Source organism: Eumetopias jubatus, unplaced genomic scaffold, assembly GCF_037043125.1.
Source record: "Eumetopias jubatus isolate StellerSeaLion01/CBP00866 unplaced genomic scaffold, mEumJub1_p1.0 scaffold_1, whole genome shotgun sequence".
Lineage (NCBI taxonomy): Eukaryota > Metazoa > Chordata > Mammalia > Carnivora > Otariidae > Eumetopias > Eumetopias jubatus.
In genome coordinates this window covers 96,018,219-96,040,799 of record NW_028274807.1, presented here as the reverse complement: position 1 = coordinate 96,040,799, position 22,581 = coordinate 96,018,219, and the positions used below count along the sequence as shown (strand labels likewise).

Sequence of the window (22,581 nt, the reverse complement as noted above, 5' to 3'; positions counted from 1 at the left end):
AGTGTTAATCCTTCTTACACACTACAATGGACTGTATTCTTACACGCTATATTTGAGAACCAAAATGTTTAATGGTCTAAAGGACCTAGATCAGTTATAGGAAAATACTCACAACAAAAGCATTACATTTTCTTTTTGAAAATGGGGAAATTTTGAGGTAGCAGCAGGATCATTTTTTTAAAGACTTCTTTATTTTTTTTATGGAAGGCTGGTGAATTTAGCTAAATTATTAGAACACAAAGCCCATTACCTTACTAACCTCATTACCTAATTTGGAGGTCTTAAGCACCACAGTTACTGTGGATAACTGCTGTAGAATGTAATAGATTTCATTTTGACTATGCTATCTTGGCCTAAATCTTTCATCTGTGGTAATGATAAAGTCCCAGGTATTACATAGTCAATTTTCCCCTTCTTAGAAATCAGGTGGGTATTGGCAAATATGAATTACATCTACTTGGATCTAGGGCTTTATTTTTCTAACCAGGACTTACCATTGTTTCTAAAGATATTCTTTAATGATATATTCATTTGAAGTCTCTCATTTAAAAATAAAAAGTAAGTCTAGAGAACATATTATAACAATTGTGATATAATTCTGGGGATTCTAAAATAAAATAAATTCTTTAGGACTGAAGATTCACTTGATTTCAGGACCTTTAAAAAACAACAACAACAACAAAAAAAAACCTTTTTCCTCAGATTCCTGAATTTCTTATATTCTTTTTTTATTAAAGATTTTATTTATTTATTTGAGAGAGAGAGAATGAGAGATAGAGAGCATGAGAGGGAAGAAGGTCAGAGGGAGAAGCAGACACTCTGCTGAGCAGGAATCTCGATGTGGGACTCGATCCTGGGACTCCAGGATCATGACCTGAGCCGAAGGCAGTCACTTAACCAACTGAGCCACCTAGGCGCCCTGAATTTCTTATATTCTATATACTATTTTGGAAGAGAGTTATAACAAACCTTTTATTTGAGCTTGAATTTGGGCCTTTTATCATCTTTCTTTTTGTTTTAGGAGAATTTAGTGATGGCTCCAATGAAGCTGGTGGTATCTACCAAGTCCTAGAAATACCCTATGAGGGAGAGGAGATAAGTATGATGCTGGCATTGTCCAGACAGGAAGTTCCACTGGCCACTCTGGAGCCATTGGTCAAAGCACAGCTGATTGAAGAATGGGCAAACTCTGTGAAGAAACAAAAAGTGGAAGTGTACCTGCCCAGGTAAGAGGCTCCTGTGGGACTCCTTCTGATAGCACGGAGGAAGAGATTTCAATGTAGGTTCCGACTCAGGAAAACTCTGGCCACTTCCTTTGAATTTTAAGTCTTAGCTACTCTCTTCCCCGTACTCCCCTTCCTGTTTCCTCCCCTTCCCTCCTCTCCTTCTCTACCTTCTCCTTTTTTAAAGTAGTCTTTTGTACTCATGAGGTCCTGCCCAGAGACACAAGCTCACTTATCGATTCACTCAGTACTATTTACCAAGACCTAGTTTCAGATCCTAGTCAATATTCTTAGCTTCATTTTAGAAGATTTCTCAATAGATCGTCTCTGAATGTCATTTGCATTGGCAGTCTTCTGTATTTCATTAATATTTAAAGTTGATTATAGCTGGAGAGGAAATAATCTCCCACATTGTTGGAAGAAGTGTAAGCAAGTTACTGTACTCGGTGCCAAGATGCAACCATAAATAAGCAGGAAAAAGCTTACAATTCTCCCTGTGGATTAAATAATAAAATCTATGCAGGGCGATGTTCTTCTCAACCCTGCCTCTGGCCACTCACCACAACAAACACTTTGCAGCATGTACTATCCATGTGCTTGTTGCTAGGCTACACACAGATAGCATGGTTTTGCCTGCCTCTGGGTCTCTATGCATGTTTTGCCTTGGCCTAAAATGCTCTTCTCATGTTTCTTTGCCTGATATTGATACTGTGTACTTCTCTGTATATTTTTAAAAAAATTCTTTTTGATAAAATGAGAAATTCAGTACAGTGTTAATGCTTCCCTTATTAAATTCCATGAATTAAGTGCAGCATGTCCAAATGCTTCAATTTTGTGAGGATGCAAAGTTATTTAGGGGTATTTTAACAGAATCCTAAATGAATGCTTAACAAGTAGCACATATTCTAATTCAACCACATTCACTAGAAAATGTGGCCTCCAGGTCCTGTCCACTGAGAAATTGAACGTGGCAGCAGAAGAAAATTAAATTTTCATTTTCTAAGAGATCCTCTTCAATTATGAAATAGTTTATCTTGCTTGCTCATATTAATGCCTGATACTAAACTAGGCACAGTTAATTACCACATATCCATTTCTCCAGAAGTTCTATGAACTCTCCCTCTGCCTGGTTAATGCAGAGAGCAAGGCCAAGTAGCTAGATACCACAAATCTGGTTTCCTTTTTTAAGAAATTGACTGTTTTCAAATACTTATGTGTAGGTAATGATCAATAGGAAATGATCTACCCCTTCCATTTTACAGTATTAGGATCCCCTAAATGTCCAATGAGGGTAATGATGTTTGTGACCTCATTTTAGCAAGGGTAAAAATGTTTTAATAGCCATTTCCTAGGTTTACTCAAGTGTCTGTCTTAAAATGTTTGTATAGATTTATTCGCATGGAGCTATTACTCTGAAACAGCAACTTTGCATTTCTGTAATTTGACCACATTCTTGTCCTGCTCCACAGGTACTTTTACTTTCTATTATATTAGATTTTATGCATATAGGTTTTAAATGCCTTTCTTAAAAGGTATAGGATATGTTGACGGGGGGAGAAGGGGCAACTACTTTTGTATTTTTATTAGTGTTCACCCTGAACAATAAGTCCTACGTGAATTGAAATTGTATTTTTATCCAAAATACAAAACTCTATTCAGGAGAGGGTAAAATTGCTATACCTATATGATATCATAAATCCAGTGAAATACTAAAAGTTAATGCACAGTCATACATTTCTAAGATTTAAATGAGATTACCAGATGTTCTTCCAATTTATTCATGGTAGCAAAAACAGTTTGGCTAATATAGATAAAAAATATATGTAAGATATCTAAAAAACACTTTAGAATAATGCCTAGCACAGAGTAAGCATCATATAGTTATTATCTATTATCACTATTATTATTTATTTTCAGGGTACATTTTAAGTCCTAGTATTCACCTTATGTTAATCTATGGGTAGCTTTGTATACACTTTTCTTCCAGTAAGGATTTTTAAAAACCTTGTTCTGATGAACATTACCCTCTTCGTTGTATAAGTTGCAAGAAGATTGTTTTAAAATGAAAATCAAATTTTTTTCTTTAAATTTTTTATTGTCATGTTAATCACCATACATTACATCATTAGTTTTTGATGTAGTGTTCCATGATTCATTGTTTGTGCATAACACCCAGTGCTCCATGCAGAATGTGCCCTCTTTAACACCCATCACCAGGCTAACCCATCCCCCACCTCCCTCCCCTCTAGAACCCTCAGTTTGTTTTTCAGAGTCCATCGTCTCTCATGGTTCGTCTCCCCCTCCGATTTACTCCCCTTCATTCTTCCCCTCCTGCTATCTTCTTCTTTTTTTTTTTTCTTAACATATGAGCGCTGTGAATTGTGCAAGACTGTTGAATCACAGATCTGTACCTCTGAAAGTCAAATATCTTAATAGTTGGAATGCGGAGGTACCTGGCTGCCGTATCTTTCCACTCTGACTTTTGTAGTCTCAGATTTGTCATTTGTGATCAGAGTGCTAGAAATCAACGGATATAAAGTGGTTTTCTATTTTGTAAGCAGAGACCATCCTGTTATTTTGAAATGATTGTCTTAGAAATAAAGCACTTTAGTTTCATGTTTATAAAAGAAAACTAATACATAAGCCATCTGATTTTGTTCTTTAACATGAGTGCTTTTTATTAGGTTTTTCTACAGAAGGTGTCTTGATTAGTTTCTTAATTGCTTACAAGTTGAATAAATCTCCTTATATATAAAATATATTTATACTTTTCTAACACTTGCTCTCCACACCTGAGTCTCTGATGCTTCTGCCCTCAACATACCTCTTCAACTTACTCAGACAGAAAGTTGCAAATGCACGATTACATTGTTAAAATAGGCTTGCCTTTTGGGTTTAAAAAAGCAGTGTTGTGGCTTTTTATTTTTAAATTCAGTGGGCGAAATGTAAAATCTACCTATAGTTTGTTTGATTGTTTTTAAATAGCCATTGTTAGAATTGTAGTTAGTGGTGGGGCACTTTGCGGTCAGACAGACCTTAGCTCATATCCTCATTCTACCACTCGCTAGCTGTGTGACTAGGGCAAGTTGCTTAGCTTGTCTGAACTTCAGTTTGTTCTTCTGTAGAATAGAGGTAACAATACATAATCTCACAGGATTCTGTGACATTATCATAGGGATGATTAAATGAAATACCATATGTAAAAAGATTTGTATAGTGTCTGGGATATAGTGAGCCCTCAGATATGGGAGATGATAATGATTATTTATATGCATATTCGTTTATATTAAGAGGAAAAAGTAAATGGATAATAGCTATTTCCCATAATTTGATAAGGAAACAAAGACAGGAAATGGATAAGTGGAAATTGCTCACATCCTATCTTCAACTTTGAACAAACACTCTCTCTCTTTCCTTTTTCTTTTTCTTTTTTTTTTTTTTTTGGTTTGGTCACCTAGATTTTTTTCACTTCAACCTATGTGTATTGTCCTATGCCAGATACTACAGATATTGAAATAAAAAAAGATACTGTATTTGACTAATTTACAGCTAAAGCAGCAGAGATGAACAGCTATTTAATCAAATTACTCCACCACTACTAAAACGCAAATATAAAACACCTTAACATCTATAATAACGTGAATGTTATACATAACTGCAATATTGTGAGTGTTATCAATACAATCTGCCCTTTATTACATGCCTCCTACATAGTGGCACCATCCTAAGACTTCTAGGAACCTTTGGGGCACCTGGATGGCTCAGTTAATGGAGCTTGCAACTCTTGATCTCATGGTTGTGAGTTTGAACCCCATGTTGGATGTAGAGATTACTTAAAAATAAAATCTTTTTTTTTTTAAAGACTTCTAGAGGGCTCCCTGGGTGGCTCAGTGGGTTAAGTGTCTGCCTTCTGCTCAGGTCATGATCCCAGGGTCCTTAGATCAAGACCCACATCAGGCTCTCTGCTCAGCAGGGAGCCTGTTTCCAGCCTGTTCCTCCCTTTCCTGCCACTCTCTCTCTCTCAGTCAAATAAATAAATAAAATCTTAAAAAAAAAAAGACTTCTAGAAACCTTATTTAATCCCCTCAACAATACCATGTGGCAGGTATTATTAATGTCACGTTCTACATGCCATCCAGAACTTGCCCAAATTCAATCTGGCTAAATTACCATCCTCACCTGAAACAGCAAACCTCAGAAATGTGAAACAAACCAGGTTGCTCTTAAGAAATACAAAGAATCTTCTACTGATCTCTCCCTTCACTTTCCTATTTTAGGTGGATCAGGACATACAGAATACGACCTGGATCCATGCCCCTGCTCTGCCATTTATTAGCCATATGACTTCGGTCAAGTTATCTCATCTTTCTCTTCCTTGGTTTCTTCTTCTATTAACTGAGGATAATAATAATACTGCCCTCCAAGGATTTTAGGGATATTTAAATTAATCTGTTATAGTCTTGGAATAGTTTTTGTTAGGTCAATCAATCAATCAATCAATAATAAATGTAAAGCACACACGCAAAACACCTTAATCAAGGCATTGAATGTATTCTTTGAGACATTCCATACTTCCCTACTCATCCCCCTTGTCTACTTTCACAAACGACATCTGCTTTTTGTAGAAAACAAAAGAAACTGCTAAGTCCAAGTAAAAGTGTAGGATACAGATAAAATTCAGGACTTGGTTTAATATGTTTGCTATACATTTAGTTTTCTATTTGTCATATTTTCCATAAACATGAACCTGCTAAAACTATTTTCCCCTGACTATTCCTCTTGATGTCTGAGTCTTGTTTATAGCAACAATTCCCTTGCCGTTCTTCTTAAAACCAGACATCAGAAATGATGCTAATGGAATGTTTTGTGACTGTCACAAACTTAGCTTTTTTAAGAATACAGCCCATTGCCTAAAAACTTACACTTATGATCTTTATTGATCAAGAAGCAACATCAGAGGAAAAAAAGGAAACATGGAAACATTTACTTCTAGTTGTTCTCACTTTTTATAAAAAAGTAATAACCTTTGCTTTAAAAAAACTGCATTTGTGTGTTAATGCAGCCATGTTTACTCCATATTTTTTCGCTAGAAAGATGGGGTGATACAATTCACTGGTTTGGGAAAGACTCTATATTAGGACCAATGAGGCTCTCTGCGGAAACCATTTTTTAAGATTAATATTCTGCTCATGACCACTGTACTTATTTTCATTTCAGTTTTAAGTAAAGCTTTATTTCTTCTTGCAAATGTGATGCACATTTATGTATAATTCATAAAGCCCATTAGAACAAAAATACAAATTTGTTATTCTTTTGCTTAAAAAAGAATCTCTAATATAATTGTAAAAGTGTACAGCATTTAAGATGCAATCTTTAATTCACTTTTGTTGATGAACATCTTTTTTGTGATGGTACCAAGGAAACAGGCTTAGGTTCTGCAGGTTACAATAACCAGGAAGATATATATTGTTAACACAATAGCTTTTATGTTTCCTTTCTCTGAGTGTATGGAGTTGAAATGTAAGATGTATCCATTATACAGCAATTGGATACAGCATTGGCTCTCCCTTTCCACAGGGAGTTGAGTAAGGACACTAAGAAAAGAATGAAATGCCTTGGATAAATGTTTGATTAGACATTGACAGCTTAAAAAATCCAATCTATTACTAGGTCACACGATTTTGAAGGCAACTCATTTACAGGTTTGACATCCTTGACCTCAAAACACTTATTTCACCCTATATATTACAGTTTTGCATCCACATCAAATAGTTTTCCTACTTAATAATTTAATATTATTCTGATACATTATTCTTTTTGCTATCTCCTCTTTTTATAAGCACATCGAATACCACTTGCAGTCAAAAGCCAGTTTTAGTATAATTTACCATTAAAATCAACATAGCCAACACTTTATTCTTGTCCCAGGTAACGGGATGCTGTAACTAAAAACTTTTAAAATGCCGTAACTAAATGCTTTTCCCCCGTGTGTTCTCCAGGTTCACAGTGGAACAGGAAATTGATTTAAAAGATGTTTTGAAGGCTCTTGGAATAACTGAAGTTTTCATCAAAAATGCAAATTTGACAGCTTTGTCTGGTAGGAAATAAACATCAATTTTAAAAAAATGTTATATTTCATGAAAGATTTTAAAAATGATGATGTTCTCAAGCAACTTAAAGATTTAAGAGTCGAAATTGTGCGGGGTGGGGGGGGGGGGATATAGAGGCCGCTTTCAGGCAACAGGCTTGACTAATAAAAACTTGATCAAGGCAAAAGGGCCCACAGTGACCACCTGGCTGAATGTGGACAGGCGCATCAGGTGGCCCACCTCAAAGTATCCATAGGCCCTACTTAACCAATGGGCTACTTGCAACCAGGCACAGTTACCAAAAAAGGGAAAATGCCATACATCTTCATACCTCCTCCCCTTCCTCCTTCAGAAGCAGCCCCTGCCCACTGCCTCCTGGCAAGCAGCCTCCCCTCTGCTGTCCTTCCTGCTGCCCCCTTATGGAACAGTCACTAAACTTCTAGCTCCTTTTAAGATAATAAATAAATAAAAATTAAAAAAAAAAATGATGTCGAACCCTCTATCTGCTATGGAGTTCTGAGGTAAAATAATGTTATCATTTGCCAGATAAATATAACAAATAGATTTACCTTCTATACACAAAGCTATAAATAACAGTGAGAACAGCAAGTTTATATTATTCTGGTCCATGTCTTATCTTCAACAGTAGATATTCTCCAGAAGACCTCTCTTACACATCTTTAGATTCCCCATCCTATCTGACACAATGCCTTAAGATAATCAATAAACATGTTGATTTAATACCTCAATATGCCCAGTTACAGTAAATTATATGGGAAAGAAAGAAGGAAGAGAGGATAAATGCATGCCTGCTGTGAGAACCACTTTTTAAAAGAATATCTAGTGAGATGATATAGATTATCTCAAGTCCTCAATAAGAAAAGAGTGGTTTTGAAGAAGTAGCTTCAAAATATACCGGGCACAATGAATCATGGAACACTACATCAAAAACTAATGATGTAATGTATGGTGATTAACATAACAATAAAAAATTAACAAAACAAAACAAAATATACCTGGCATATTGGGTGTTGAGTAATTTATTTTTAAAATCCTGGAGGGGGGGTACCCAGTTGAATTATTGGATTCAGATGCCCTAATTTGTTCAGGGTAAAAATCATTAACATATTAGCAACATTAAGTACTTAGAACATGTAAAATCCTTTTGGAAATATTTTAAGCATCTAACCCCAAGACATTTATCATTGAAATAAGGTACCTGTGAGTTTAAGACTTAGCTTATATAATGATGTTCTATCATTTCTATAGAATATGGAAAACAAAACAATCTATTTTCTGATGAGATCAAGATAAAAAAGAACTCAGTGTGTAAGTCCTCTATATATGCAATTTATTGGACCCAACTCTCCAACCAGAGAGAGCTGAGGCATAGAAGTTTCTTTAGCAGTTCACATGCTATGGGAGAGAATTTAGTTTTCCTCTCCTGAAGTAAGAGCCTATAAAAATCAAGCCGACCGAATAATAGCTTCTAAACCTGGAATATGAGGACCCACAGATTGAGTTCAGTGAAGTGGGTGCTCTACCCTTGAAATTGCATATAGGTGTGCACTCATGTGCATGTGTGTGCGTGTGCACGCCTTCACATGCACACATGAGAGAAAAGAGAGTGGAGATAGGTTCATAGCTTTCAGGAAATTCTCAAGGAGTTTATAATCAAAAAATGCCTTGCCCTCTCAGATTTAGAATTGGACAGATTGTTTTCCAAGAAGAACTCAGCAATGAGATGATGTTCATGTATTTGATACCACAACTTTTACCCCTTAATTAGAGAACTTACATCTCAAAACACTAGTAGAATTTTTCCGTCTACTATATAAATGTTCCTGTCCACTAGAGAAATGCAAATTTTGCCTGAGTAAAGGTTTTCAGGGCTCACATCCAAAATCCTAGGGCTCTGATATTTTCAGTGGGGTTGTCAAGGAGGTAGGACCGGTGGATATTCAAAAGCTAATGGGTACTTTTGTGCTTGAGTCAGAAATATATTCATGGCTCAAGCATAGTGTAATTTAAAGTTCTTATGTTCCCTTCCTCAGGAATTGAGAGAATCTGTCTACCATACTGGCCAAATTCCAGCTGGATAATTACATTCCACTTTCTTACCATGGCTCTATTTTCTGTTTTATTAGAGATTCCTCACCGTCTCACCCAAACATCTAGGCAGTTATTTCCCCTGCATAGAGTATCTGCAGCTTCTCAGTCCTGAGGAAGTCGTGCCGTGGTGGTAAATCAATTAATGTGGTCAGTGTAGCTTAAAATTTTTGACATATGTGGGAGGTTTATGACGTAATATTTAATTGCCTTTAGTATGTCCAGAGACAATAAAGAATAAATACGTGTTATGAATGCAGATGGTTTGGAAATTTGAAATACCACTCGGATCGTTCAGATTTCATATAGTCCATGTGTGAAGGCTCTGTTTGTTTGACCAGACCTCAGTCAGAATTGAATCCTTCTCAGAGTGATTACAGCTGCATTCCTGGGGCCTGGCACCTGGCTGACACCTAGTTGGCACACAGTCAATGTCCACTGAGGGAGCAAAACGAGGGAGGGAAGGAGACAAGCGGTTTCTTCATGGCCACCTTCTACATTACATTTCTTGAAACATTGAACTCCTTAAAACATCAGTAAGAAATCTAGGATTGGCCATCCTCAACCACCACCCAATTCAAGTCTTCAGGATAACTTGATGAAAGGTCTAAAGTCAACTTCTCAAGCTTTCAGTGGGAACTCTTTCATTCTCAACTCCCTAGTTTTGCCAAGACCTTGGTAGCCTTGGGATGTCAGCCCACCCCAAACAATACTTCCTTTTTCTCCCTCTCCCTCCCCCCTCTCTCTCTCCCTTACTCTTTCAATCACTCTCTCTCTCTTTCACACACACACACACACACACACACACACACACATATGCACATACACATTAATATATGAATCATTCATTCAAAAACTAGTGACACAACAATAAAACTTGCCTCTCTGCTTTCGCTAGATTTGAAAGTATTTATTCCCTGCATCGTTTATTTGGGCACCATATGCTCTGCCCCACATGGTTGGTGTCCTTTTCACGTGTCTAGGTTTTTGCCTCTCCAAATGATGTGAAAACCCCACTGATTAAAGTGTCTATGATGCTTGGTAACCCCTACGAGTACCCAGGAAAGTTATTAGCATGTATTTGATTATTACTTTCTACCTTAATGAATTTCATGGGGAGAATTTCATGGTGTCTCAGATATACATTAATTACATTCAATGCCCTGTCTCTTCCTTTCATTTAATAACTCTTCATGAGTCAGTTGGTGTGAGCACAGGACTAGGTCATAAAAATGAAGAAATGACTAAGATATCATACTTGCTCTAAAGGAGGATACAGATTTGTGGGGAGAAAGACATAAACAGTTGGATTTAATAAAAAGAAGCAGGATAGAAATGCCTTATTGGAGCAGTGTGTTCAGGACACACCAGGACAATTGTGTCCTCCAGGGAACATTTGGCAATAGTTGGAGACCTTTTGGGTTGTCACAACTGCGGAGGGCTCCTGGCACGTATCCGATAAAGGCTGGGGATGCTTCTACATTCCTGTGACCTACACTGCACAGGACACACCCCACAACAAAAAATAATCCAGCCCCAAATGTCAATAGTGATGAACCAAGAAACCCCATACTAGAGAAAACATTGTAGAGGCAGAGAGGGAAAAGAAACTCAAGGGGCAGAATGAGAGCGTATTGGTTCAAAAGATGGAGGGGGAGAATATAGGTATGCATTTAAGCTTTCAAATGCATTGAACATTTTTGAATAATGTCTTAGAAAATGATAGCAATGGTTACCTCTAGAACACAGAACAGAGGCCCCCAGATGAGAGAGGAGATTTTGTTTCATCTATCACTGTGCACTGTTTGGGATTTTGCCTTGTGCAAGTACTACTTCTTCAATTAAAACTCTTACTTAAAAACTGGGAAAATTTTTTAAAAAATCACATAGTAGAATTCGTAAATTCAAAAGCACCCAGGAAACAATTCAGTACTCTTGTGACAGTACTCATTCTTAAATTATGCAATGAAATTTTATCTTTCTTTAAAAATAGGAAATATGAGTTAGCAGTGGAAAAACAACCCTGCTCCACATTTTTTTTGCTTCTGGAAAAATTGAGTGACTTGAGAGTCCTTTGCTAAGACCTCTTGAATCCACTGTTTCATTCTCTATCCCATGGCATCCACCTTTATTTCAGATTCTCACTACTGCTGCCCCAGACGATTTCAATAGCCTCCTAAATGGTTTCCAATCTCTTTTCTGTCTAATCTGTCTTCGCTACCACTGCCAGGATTAATCACCTTAAAACCTGCTCTCAGATCATCCCAGTTCCCGTTCAAAGCCTCCCTTCAATCTGTGTGCACTGTCCGCTACTCCACAGGGCGTTCAGACCTCAGCTCGCCCCAGCCTTAACTCTGGCTGATTCCTTGCACACAGCTTTTGCTGCACCTCACGTCTCCCTAGGGCCCCAGCTTTATAAAATCTCTCCCACCCGAAATATCTCCTGAATGGATCTTCAGTGCAGATATCCCCAGTTTCATCAAGCCACAGGATTACACCAATCAGAAGTAATAACTCCTTCATAGGAGTTATCTGACCTCATATTATCATTATTTATGCATTGGATATCTTCTGCCAGAATTTAAACCTCTCCAAGATTGATCCTTATGTGTGTTCAGGAAGCACACGTTTCTGTGCTTTCTGCCTAGTACTCACTGAATGAAGAAATGAATAAGATGAGATGCTCTGTATTTATTGTGCTTATTTTTGGTCATCTCAATTTGATGTCCATGACTTTTTATGCTAAATTCCATTAACATAAAACACAGCAAAGACTTACACAATAAACATGGAATCTAGAGAGTGCTGAGAATCATTTTCTTCTCAGGCTCGATTTAAAATGCTCATCTAGTTGCAGCGAGGATCCTGTTATAGAGTAGGGCTATTTTTGTAATGGAAATGAATGACTGTCAGCATTTGGATTAATAGATAATCCTCTTGGAAGGTGGAAGGGGAAGGAGAAAGAGAGTACTAAATCCTTCAGCACAAGGTATGAGCTTTAATAAAGGAGCCAATAAAGTAAAGGAATTAAGAGGACACAGCAAAAACCACGTTCAGGTCAGGCTCAAGTGTTAGATTTATGCCGGAATGACTCTTCCATCCTGCCTTTGTTCTGCTTCTCCTTGCACCTGTAAGCCAGAGGACTGTATTTCTCTTCCAGAGCCGTACCTCCATTTCCCCTCTCCTTTCTCGCCTGGACTATTGTAACAGCTAGCAAACTTGATGTTCCTGCCCCTAGCTGTTTGCTCATCTGATTCACTCTTTATAGCCCCTGGCACAGGTATCTTCTAAAATCAAAGCAGAGGTGCCCTGTTACTTCTGGAGGAAGCCCAGGCTCTCCAGCCTCAGAGTCCAAGCTTTTAAAATTGAGTGCATTCCCTACAACTCCCCACCTCCTTATGATGTAACCAGGCTCCAGATGGACCTTCAAGTCATTGCTACTTGCTTGTCTCACTCCGCAAGTACAATCCTCTGCTTGGAATGCCCTCCCCTGACTCTCTGACTTTCCCTTTTCTACTTATCCTTCAAGAACCAGCCCACATGGCACCGCCTCCGAGAAGCTCTCCCTGATACCTCTCCCTTCCAAATGGTTTACTTTCCCACCTCCGGACTGTCATAGTGCAAAGTGCTATCACAGGTTCTACCTTTTCCTTAGATTGTTTGTTCACATACCTGTCTCTGATCTCAGAGCTCCTCAGAAGCCAGGGCTGTGTCATTGGTGTGGAGAGTGGGACAGGTGCTGGGTGGGTGCGTGTGGTAGGAAGGGCTGCTGGGCCCGCCTCGCTCCAAGTGTGGAGTCTTCTCTCAAACCTCTGGCCCTCCTCACTATCCTCGCTCCAGCCACACAGGCCTTCTTTTGGGTCCTTGAACACACCTGGCTTGTATCTGCCTCTATACTAGCTTTTCCCTCTGCTGGAAACTACCTTCAGGTATTCCTGTGGCAGGCTCCTTTGTATTCCTTAGGTCTCAGCCAAGTTGACCTTCTCAGATACGCCTTTCCCAACACCTCGAGTCAAGTAGCTCCTCTTGCCTGCCCTTGTCACCAGCCAACACATCACCTCGTCTTGCTTCTTCATAACACTTCACCAGACCCTGAAATTGTGGCCATTTCTCCATTTGCTTTTTTATTGCCATTGTTACTTAATGTTTGCTTTCCTCCTCTTAGGAAGGAACTGTTTAGTTCACCATAGTAAATCCAGTGTATCAGTAATGTCTGGCACACAGGAGGTGCTTAGTACCCAAATGAATGAATGAATGAATGAATGAATGAATGAATCACTAGTCTATCACAACATTTCTCCAGAGAAACAAACAAACAAACCCACACGATTCCTACCTTGCAGGAGCTCAAATTCTACAACCTTTCTAAAGTTCACGGGTGGGGCTGATGCTAAAAATATTTTAGCAACTCAAGTACAGAGCCTCTTTTGGTATTCTTGGGTTCTGTTATGGAACTCTCTTCATTTTGTTATTTTAAGCATGGCCTTGGTGACGCAGAAATCTATTTCAATTGGCTGTGTTTAGGAACAGTGCCGCAGAGGAAGCGGGGGCCACGCACTTGTGTGGTGGCTGCCCTGCCAGCCACGTTATATGAATCACAGATACTTGGAGCCTTTGGTGCTCCACACAATATCTCATATGAACAGAGGGCTTGATAAATATTTGCTCAGTGACTGAATGAATGCCTTCGTATTTTGCCCTGCTTTCTTCAGAAGAGCTTGAATTATTGCCCAGCTCTTCTCTGGGAAACCTAGGGTTTACTGGCCCCGTTCCGATCTTATTCTTTGTGAAAAGCCCGGCTCCTCACTGCCCAGAGGAAAGTAGGACCCATTATTTGGCAGCAATGTCTGCTGTGGCCAGAAGGGGAAGACTGCTTGGGGCCAGTGCATGGATTTTTTTTTTTTTTTTTTTGAATGTAGCTTTGTCTTTGATTTATTTTCTTTTTTAGAGAACAATGAACTTTCTCTAATCGATAAGATGGGCTCATCAGTGTAAATCTCCTTAATTCCCCTCCCATTCTGGTTCATCAAATATCTGAGTGCCTACTTGGTGCCTGACAGTGTGCACAGAATTGCAGGGAGGAGATAAATTGGACCGACAGGGTCCAGGCCCTTAAGGAGTAGGTGAACGGCCCAGCAGGAAAGATGGCCTTGATTGGCACATAATTACATCAGGATGAGTAATATTGTGGGACAAGCATAGGAAGCTCTGTATGACATGATCGGGTGGCAGAAGATCCATTCTTGTTTAAACCACTTTCAGCTTATATTTGAATGTGACTGCTTGAAGTTTGTCCCAAGAGAAAAAATTTCATTTTCTTTTTTTCCCCTCAGGATTTGTGATGTGATTTATTTGTCACATTTTCTCCTACTGGTATATCTAAAGGGGTGGTGGTTTTCTACATCTTAAGAGTCCTGAGGTCTCACTTCATCTGCAGATATTTGCTGTCCATTGTGTAGCAGTTAATCACCCCTGGGTGTTGGAATGTTGGATTCAATCTTTATTTCGCTGTCTTTGAAATACAGATGATGACCGGTCTGTTGGGTCCCATTCCCTTAGCTCTTCTACTCGATTGGATTTTTAAGTTTTTAGCCTGTGTGGCCTTTGTATTCTTTCCCTCCTTAGTGCTGTTGTCCATCCATTTCCTAGAGTATCTACTTTGGATTAGTGTCATATGTTTTATTTATTACAAGAGTAAATTTTATAGCCACACTTGTGAACAGAATTGTGGTCATGGTGCCCATAGAGGGACAACCTCCAGAGTCTTACACTAGGAAATAGCTAGTCCCTTTCATTCAACAATTCCTAAATTCCTGTTTATGCTAGGTTAAATACTGGAAACTTATATTACCAGGAAACTCTCTTTTCTTAGGTTAGTTCTGTCATGAGGCCCACCAAGTGCCAGAAACCAGGGACATGAAGGGCAATGGCACAATCCTTGCCTTCAGGAATTTGACAGTCCAGGAAGAGAGAGATATAGATGCAAATATGATATAGCATAAGGCTGTATGAGAATCAGAGCCTGGGTTCAGTAGGAGAGAATGGTATGTTCTACCTTGGTGGAGAACAGCAATCAGAAGAGAGCAGAAAAGGCCTGCTAGGGCTTGAAGCTGAGCTTCAGAAGTAGATTAGGTTGACTGTAGTGTTGAGGGAGTTTGTGGGGAAGCAAAGACACAGAAGTGAGCGAGGGTGGTATGCTTAGGGATTGCAGTTCAAATCACCTAGAGCATGGGGGGTGGGATGAAGCATGCTAAATGAGTTGACGCAGAGACAACCTCACAGAGACCCTCACGTTGCACCCTAGGTCTGCAGGTACACAGTATATGGAAGGCATGGTGGGAGGCAGAGCCAGCACGAGAGGGAAGAAAGGGTTTTAAGAAGGGTTGGAGTGGCATAAACTGGCTTGTGTCTGATGAGATCATCCCAGAGGAAAGCTTGATGTGAAATGGAGGCAGTTAAAGCCATTCTCAACTGCTATGCCATTATACACTCTGACGTCTCTTGGAAACTCATTTTAAAAAAGTATTTGCATACGTTGCTGGGTTTAACGTCCTGATTTAAAAAAAAAAGAAAAAAAAAACCTTTTATCTCCATATTAATAGGTGAGCTTGGCCTATGATTTTCTTTTCTTAGACTGCCCTGGTTCGATTTTAATATCAAGGTAAGACTATCCATAGATGACTTAGATTGCTTTTATTCTCTTTCTAGAATTGAAAATGGATTTGTAATAGAAAATCCTATCTTTTCCTTGAAGGATTGGTTAAATCACCTAGAAAACCATCTAGGCTTGGATTTTTTTTTTTTTTTTTTTTAAGACAGGGGCCCAGGGGGAGGGCCAGAGGGGGAGAGAGAGAGAGAGAGAGAGAATCCCAAGCAGGCCTGGTGCAGAGCCCAACGCGGGGCTCGATCTCACAACCATGAGATCATGACCTGAGCTGAAATCCAGAGTCAGACACTTAAACCACTGAGCCACCCAGGTGCCCCTAGGCTCACATTCTTTAATTTTGAGGAGGGAGGAAATTTTCGTCTACTCATTCAACTACTTTAATGGTTACTGGATTATTCAGATATTCTATTTTTTTCTTCATTCAATTTTATAATTTATACATTTCTATAAAATTGTCCGGTTGATGACATATCTCTTTATTTTCAAAATTATCTGCATAAAGAAGCACAAGAACCTTTTGGGGAGATGGAAATATTCTGTATCTTATTTGTGGAGGTGGGTTCACAGATTGTCAAAAGTTACCAAGGACACCTGGTGGCTCAGTCAGTTAAATGTCTGCCTTCGGCTCAGGTCATGATCCAAGGGTCCTGGGATCAAGTCCCCGTTGGGCTCCCTGCTCAGCTCTCCTTGCTGCTCCCCCTGCTTGTGTTCCCTCTCTCTGTCAAGTAAATAAATACAATCTTAAAAAAAAAAAATTGTGGTGTGGCCTGTAAAATATATTTTTGTTTTCCTGTATTGTAATTTTTGTATTGTAAATACATGCATCTCATAGTAAATAGGTTATACCTCATAAGTTGTTTCACATTTATCTGCAGGAAATTATACAAAGTATTTTTTGTGATTTTTAAAAATTCTCTCTGTATCTTTAGACATGTTCTCTTTTGCCTTAATATCGTTTATTTGGGTAATCTCTCTTCTTCGTGAATCTTGTTGAAGTTTTGTCCATTTCATAATCTTTTAAAGAACTAGCTCTGTGGGAAGAATGCTCAGCATCCTTGCTTTCTTGATCTATCTGCCATGGTGCCTTGGCACCTCCTCCTCAGCCTCTCACCATTTTGTGGGGGCCAATGAGGGCACATAGGAGGTTAGATGACTAGAGGAAGAGGGTACATTTGTGGCAGAAACCAGCGTTGAAGGGATGAGATTCCTTCTTTCAAGGTGTCTAGTGCAGTCAACAGATCAGGCTTAGAGCTGGGAGGCGGTTTTCCTGTGCAAATTGACATGGCCAAAAATATCATTCTATCTTTGAAAACTCCCCTCAGATATTTAAAGAGGGCTTAGCTGGCAAAGTGGACACTCATTACCCTTTAAGCACTACATTCTGTCACTTTTGCATTCAGGGCCATAATACTGGCTCTTGGTGCATGACCCCACCTTCCCTGGCAGACTGAACAAAATGGGTAGCTGAATCTGAAAATAACATAGCATCAGTTAACTACTAAATAGCTAAAATATATTTTACTGTCTTGGAATTCATGTATTTGTTTTGCCAGCTAAATATATCTGACTAGTTACTTAAGGCAATTTATATTGTTCTTTTTATTTGTTGAAAAAAAAACTAGTCTTCTGGATTTGAGGGAGCTAATTATACTTAATTGTTTAATATGAAAGCTCTATTGCTTTTTATTTTTCTTCTAGTCATCAAATGCATTCTAGAAGAAAATATCATAATATGCGAGACAGACTATTTCAAAATGCAATGCTTATATCTTAATAGTAAATATAAGCTGAGGAAGTAATATCCCTATTAGAAGTATATTCAGAGTTGCCACTCAGTTGTCTTGGGGCTTTATTCAAAATAAGCAGGTGCTGTGCAACAGATGTACCAAAAACGTTGTTGAACATTATTCCCTATCAGTATAAGATAATTACGTGTTTTTGTAAACTTGAAAGGAAAATGTATGTTGTGGATAGGACTTGGTTACTGACAAAGTCTTACTAAGTAGCCTAATGAGAAATGCACTGTGCTTTTACTGAATGGTGCATCAGCAACAAGGTTATCTTAAGTTTGAATTTGACCTCCTGGAATGGAAAATGGGGGCTGGGGGTGGTGGCAGAAACTTGAGTAATCTTGTATCTTGCTTCCTTATGCTATTTTTATTTTTATGTAGTTGAACTATCTTTTCTTCATTTTGTTTCAATCTTGAGGACAAAAGTTGGAAACTCAACACTGAAAGTTATTGCATAGTTTGCTTGGGCTGCCATAACAAAGTCCCCCCCAGAATGGGGGGCTTGGAAACAGGTGTTTGTTTTCTCACGATTCTGGGGGCTGGACATCTGAGATCAAGATGTCTTCAGGCTTGGTATCTTCCCAGGCCTCTCTCCCTTGGCTTGTAGATGTCTGTATTAACGTTCTCCAGATAAATAGGACCAACAGGATGTGTGTGTGTGTGTGTGTGTGTGTGTGTGTAGAGAGAGAGAGAGATATCTATACAGAGAAAGAGACGGAAAGGCTGAGAGATTTACTTTAAGGAGGTGGCTGGCACACTTGTGACTTTAGAAATTTAAAATCTGCAGGGTGGGCTGCCAAGCTGGAGATTGAGGAAGAGTCCAAAGGCAGTCAAATAGCACAATTCCTTTTTGCTTAGAGGTCAGTCTTTGTTCTAAAGCCTTCAGCTGGGGGCACCTGGGTGGCTCAGTTCGTTAAGCAGCTGCCTTCGGCTCAAGTCATGATCCCAGGGTTTTGGGATTGAGCCCCACATGGGGCTCCCTGCTCAGCGGGGAGTCTGCTTCTCACTCTCCTTGCTGCTCCCCCTGCTTGTGTTCTCTCTCCGTCTGTCAAACAAATAAATAAAATCTTGAAAAGAAAAAAAGAAGCCTTCAACTCATTGGATAAGGCCCTCATCTGTTCTACTCAAAGTCCACCAATTTAAATGTTAGTCTCATCCAAAAAAAGAATTTTGCAAAAAACATCCAGAATAATAGTTTCACCAAATATCTGGGTACAGATAGCCTGGCCCAGCCAGGTTGACACATAAAATTAGCCATCAGGTATGGTCTTCCCTCTCTCTCTGTGTCAAATTTCCTCTTCTTATAAGGACAACAGTCATATTGGATTAGGGCCCGTCCTAATGACCTCATTTTAACCTAAGACTCTATCTCTAAATACAGTCATATTCTGAAGTCTTGGGGGCTAGAACTTCAACACATGAATTTTGAGAGAACACAATTCAGCCCATAATAGCCATTCATTTAAAAGTAAGCATACATAGAAAGACAACTCTAAGGGAAAAGAGCCTTCCTAACACTGAAAATGTGTTCTTTCCTCTGACTTTAGGATAAAGCATGTTTGTGAATCCTCAGATAAGCCAATTAACTGGAATGGAAAGTAACTCTTTTATACTTACATTTCTACAATCTAGAAGTCAATTTTTTCTTTGCCAAGAATATTTGTATTATCACAGTAATTAGAGATTAGATTTTTAAAATGTCTTATTCTGATTATATGTGGATTTCTACCTTGTTTTAATTTTGTGCTTTAAAATTTCAGATTAGAGTGCAGTGTGTGAAATGTTTTTATCTTGAGTTATGAACTAATTTGAAGTTGCTATTAAAAACAGAGCCACATTTCTGCTTTCTCTGGCAATATAAGAAATAAACAATGGGAAAATTACCAATAAAAATGAAGGGAAACATTAACAAGAGAATATAAAATAAGGACAAATCAGAAAACACATCTTCAAGGCTTCTCTGAAATCATAATATAATCTGACAACATTATCGCTTTTTATATCAGTACCTTAAGTCACTTATATTTTCCAAAGCTGTTTAAATAAAGGGTAAAATGCTCCTCTATTTCTGATACTGAAAAAATGCTTCTTTTCTCTTTTTTTTCTTTTGCAGATAACAAGGAGATTTTCCTTTCCAAAGCAATTCACAAGTCCTTCATCGAGGTTAATGAAGAAGGCTCAGAAGCTGCTGCGACCTCAGGTGCCAAATTATAATTTTCTACAATCTTCTCACCTTTTTTTTGATTTGTATTTTTAAAACAATCTTGGATGGGGAGTAGGGGTCATTTTTAGAACCAAGCTTAAAAAAAAAAAAAAAACTGACTCTGCTCTAACTTAGAAATCAAGCTAATGCTGAACCAGCTAGAATTTTCTAAATAGAATATGAAGCATGCACTTAACTGCAGTGCCCCGATACAGAGTAACTCCCACATCTAATGAGAGGCAGGAGGACATTGGTGGCTCTGTAGAATAGATTTCTCTACTGTGCTGCCTGTTTAAATATTTTAAATATTTTCTTGTCGCCCATTTAAACATTCTTCTTCTTACCTAATTACTTGTAGAAACTAGTTCTTTTTTTTAAGATTTTATTTATTTGAGATAGAGAGAGAGAGAACACAAGGGGGGAGAGGGGCAAACAGAAAGGAAGAAGCAGACTCCCCCCCTGAGCAGGGAGCCCAACGGGGCTCGATCCCAGGACCCTGAGATCATGATCTGAGCCGAAAGCAAACACTTCACTGACTCAGCCACACAGGCACCCCTGGAAACTAATTCTTAATTTGGTCAAAAGTTTTGATTTTTTAAAAGCATGTACATAAACAAGATGTAATAAATAATTTTAACTGAATAATGCTGATAAAATAATTTTAAATAAATAATTCTAAAATTTTGACTAAATCATGTGTTCAAAGCAAAATGTTAAATGTCCTTGATTATTTTGAATGTTTTGATTTACCCAGTTAAATGAGAATGATTTTTTCCAATGATTTTTTTTCCCATTTTTTTTTTTTTTGGATTTGTTTCAATCTCATGTTCAACTGCTATGTTCAAATTTTAGTCGGATTTTTCCTTCCTCTGGTAAAATGTAAACTATCATTTTTTTAACTTCTGCATAAATTTGTCCACTAAAAGGATATCACCAGTTAAAATAGTGTTTTCAGGAGGAAATAGAAACACAGTGGTCTTGGGGCATCATGAAAGCTTAAAATCTTACGTAATTTAATCTTGACCTTTTCCTGACAATGAATCACCCTGCAGCAAGTATAAAATGATTATCCCATAATAAGGATCTCAGGGAAATGCAGTTTCCCAGCTGTAGGAAACATCATGCTTCTCTTACTGCTGAATTTGCCCTTTCATCACAGCCATTCTGGTCACTTACTCGAAGTCTGGTGACTTGCTATGTAAAAATCCCCATTTTACGCAAAAGGAAATAATGATTTGGGAATATAAGGAAACTTGGTTTTTTGTTTGGGGTGTTTGTTAATTCTCTCCCTTTCCTTAGCTCAAAGGTCATTTTAGTAAAAACATATGTATTTATCTGAAACTGAGAATAAAAATTTTGGAAGAGGCGGAATAAATTTTTCTAGTATTTTTGGTGGAATGGAGGTAGGATACCGTGTGTGTGTGTGTGTGTGTGTGTGTGTGTGTGTGTGTGTGTGTTTAAAGATCAAGTAGAAGTGTTACCACCTTTATAATTTTTTCTCTTAAAGTCTTTAAAATTTTGTTTCCTGTAAATTGTTCCCTTTGCATTAAATGTAGATGGTTTTGGAGATATTACTCATTAGTCTCTGCACATCCACAGACATGTAATTACTTTCTCCCTGCACTATAGGAATGATTGCAATTAGTAGGATGGCTGTGCTGTACCCTCAAGTTATTGTCGACCATCCATTTTTCTTTCTTATCAGGAACAGGAGAACAGGTAAGTCTGTTATGAGAACAGAACTTTATTTATAGGCCAAAAAGAGATAACTTTTTAAAATTGAGAGCATTTTTTCCACATTACTTATCAATTTCTAATGTTTAAATGATTTTTTAAAAAGAGAATTATTTATATTTTTATTTTTAGAATACTGCTAAATGTAAGCAAGAAGGAAAGTAAATATCCCATTTTTTTTGTTCACACCCTGTTTTGTTCACTTCCATCAATGCAGGTACAGTCCTATTCATGGGACGAGTCATGCATCCTGAAACAATGAACACAAGTGGACATGATTTTGAGGAACTTTAAATCATTTCATATGCAAAATAGTAACCTAACACATTATGTTTGCAACTGGTATATTTAAGATCTGTGTTTTACAGTATATCTTATGATAATATTTAAAAATAGTTCCAGATAAAACAATGTATGTGAATCATAAGCCAACTTGTCAAGGAATGTTCTCAGTATTATTGAGGTGATAGTCCCGTGGTGTCATTGTGTCTGCTGTGCCGGTATTTAAAATAAAAGTGCATATTGTTAACGTGAACAACTCTGTTTTCATTTTACAAATTGTAGTATAAGGATAATTCTAGGTAAAATTTGGAAATGGTGATGTTTTGGACATCTGAAGTCTTTCATAATCAGGCAGCAGCAAAGCAATGAAGTCAATTTAGCACCATTACGCTTACCGTGATAAAGCAGTAACAGGTCAGATGAAAAGCACTCCCCCAGATTTCTAATTGTTATTTCTCCGAAGATGGTATATAGTGTAGCATGC

The 22,581-nt window shown here is 38.1% G+C and overlaps 1 protein-coding gene across 2 annotated transcripts in view; it reads left to right on the top strand.

Annotated features, from left to right (window-relative positions):
- SERPINI1 (serpin family I member 1) overlaps nt 1–22,341 on the top strand; it is a 69,063-nt gene extending 46,722 nt beyond the window's left edge. For both annotated transcript variants that reach the window (XM_028103021.2, XM_028103019.2), the window contains 5 exons: nt 1,022–1,226; nt 7,223–7,320; nt 19,992–20,078; nt 21,711–21,800; nt 22,033–22,341. In XM_028103021.2, the coding sequence (XP_027958822.1) occupies nt 1,022–1,226; nt 7,223–7,320; nt 19,992–20,078; nt 21,711–21,800; nt 22,033–22,109 (557 nt within the window). In that variant the 3' untranslated portion in view covers nt 22,110–22,341. The remainder of the gene's footprint in view (nt 1–1,021; nt 1,227–7,222; nt 7,321–19,991; nt 20,079–21,710; nt 21,801–22,032) is intronic.
- Nucleotides 22,342–22,581: the final 240 nt, after the last annotated feature.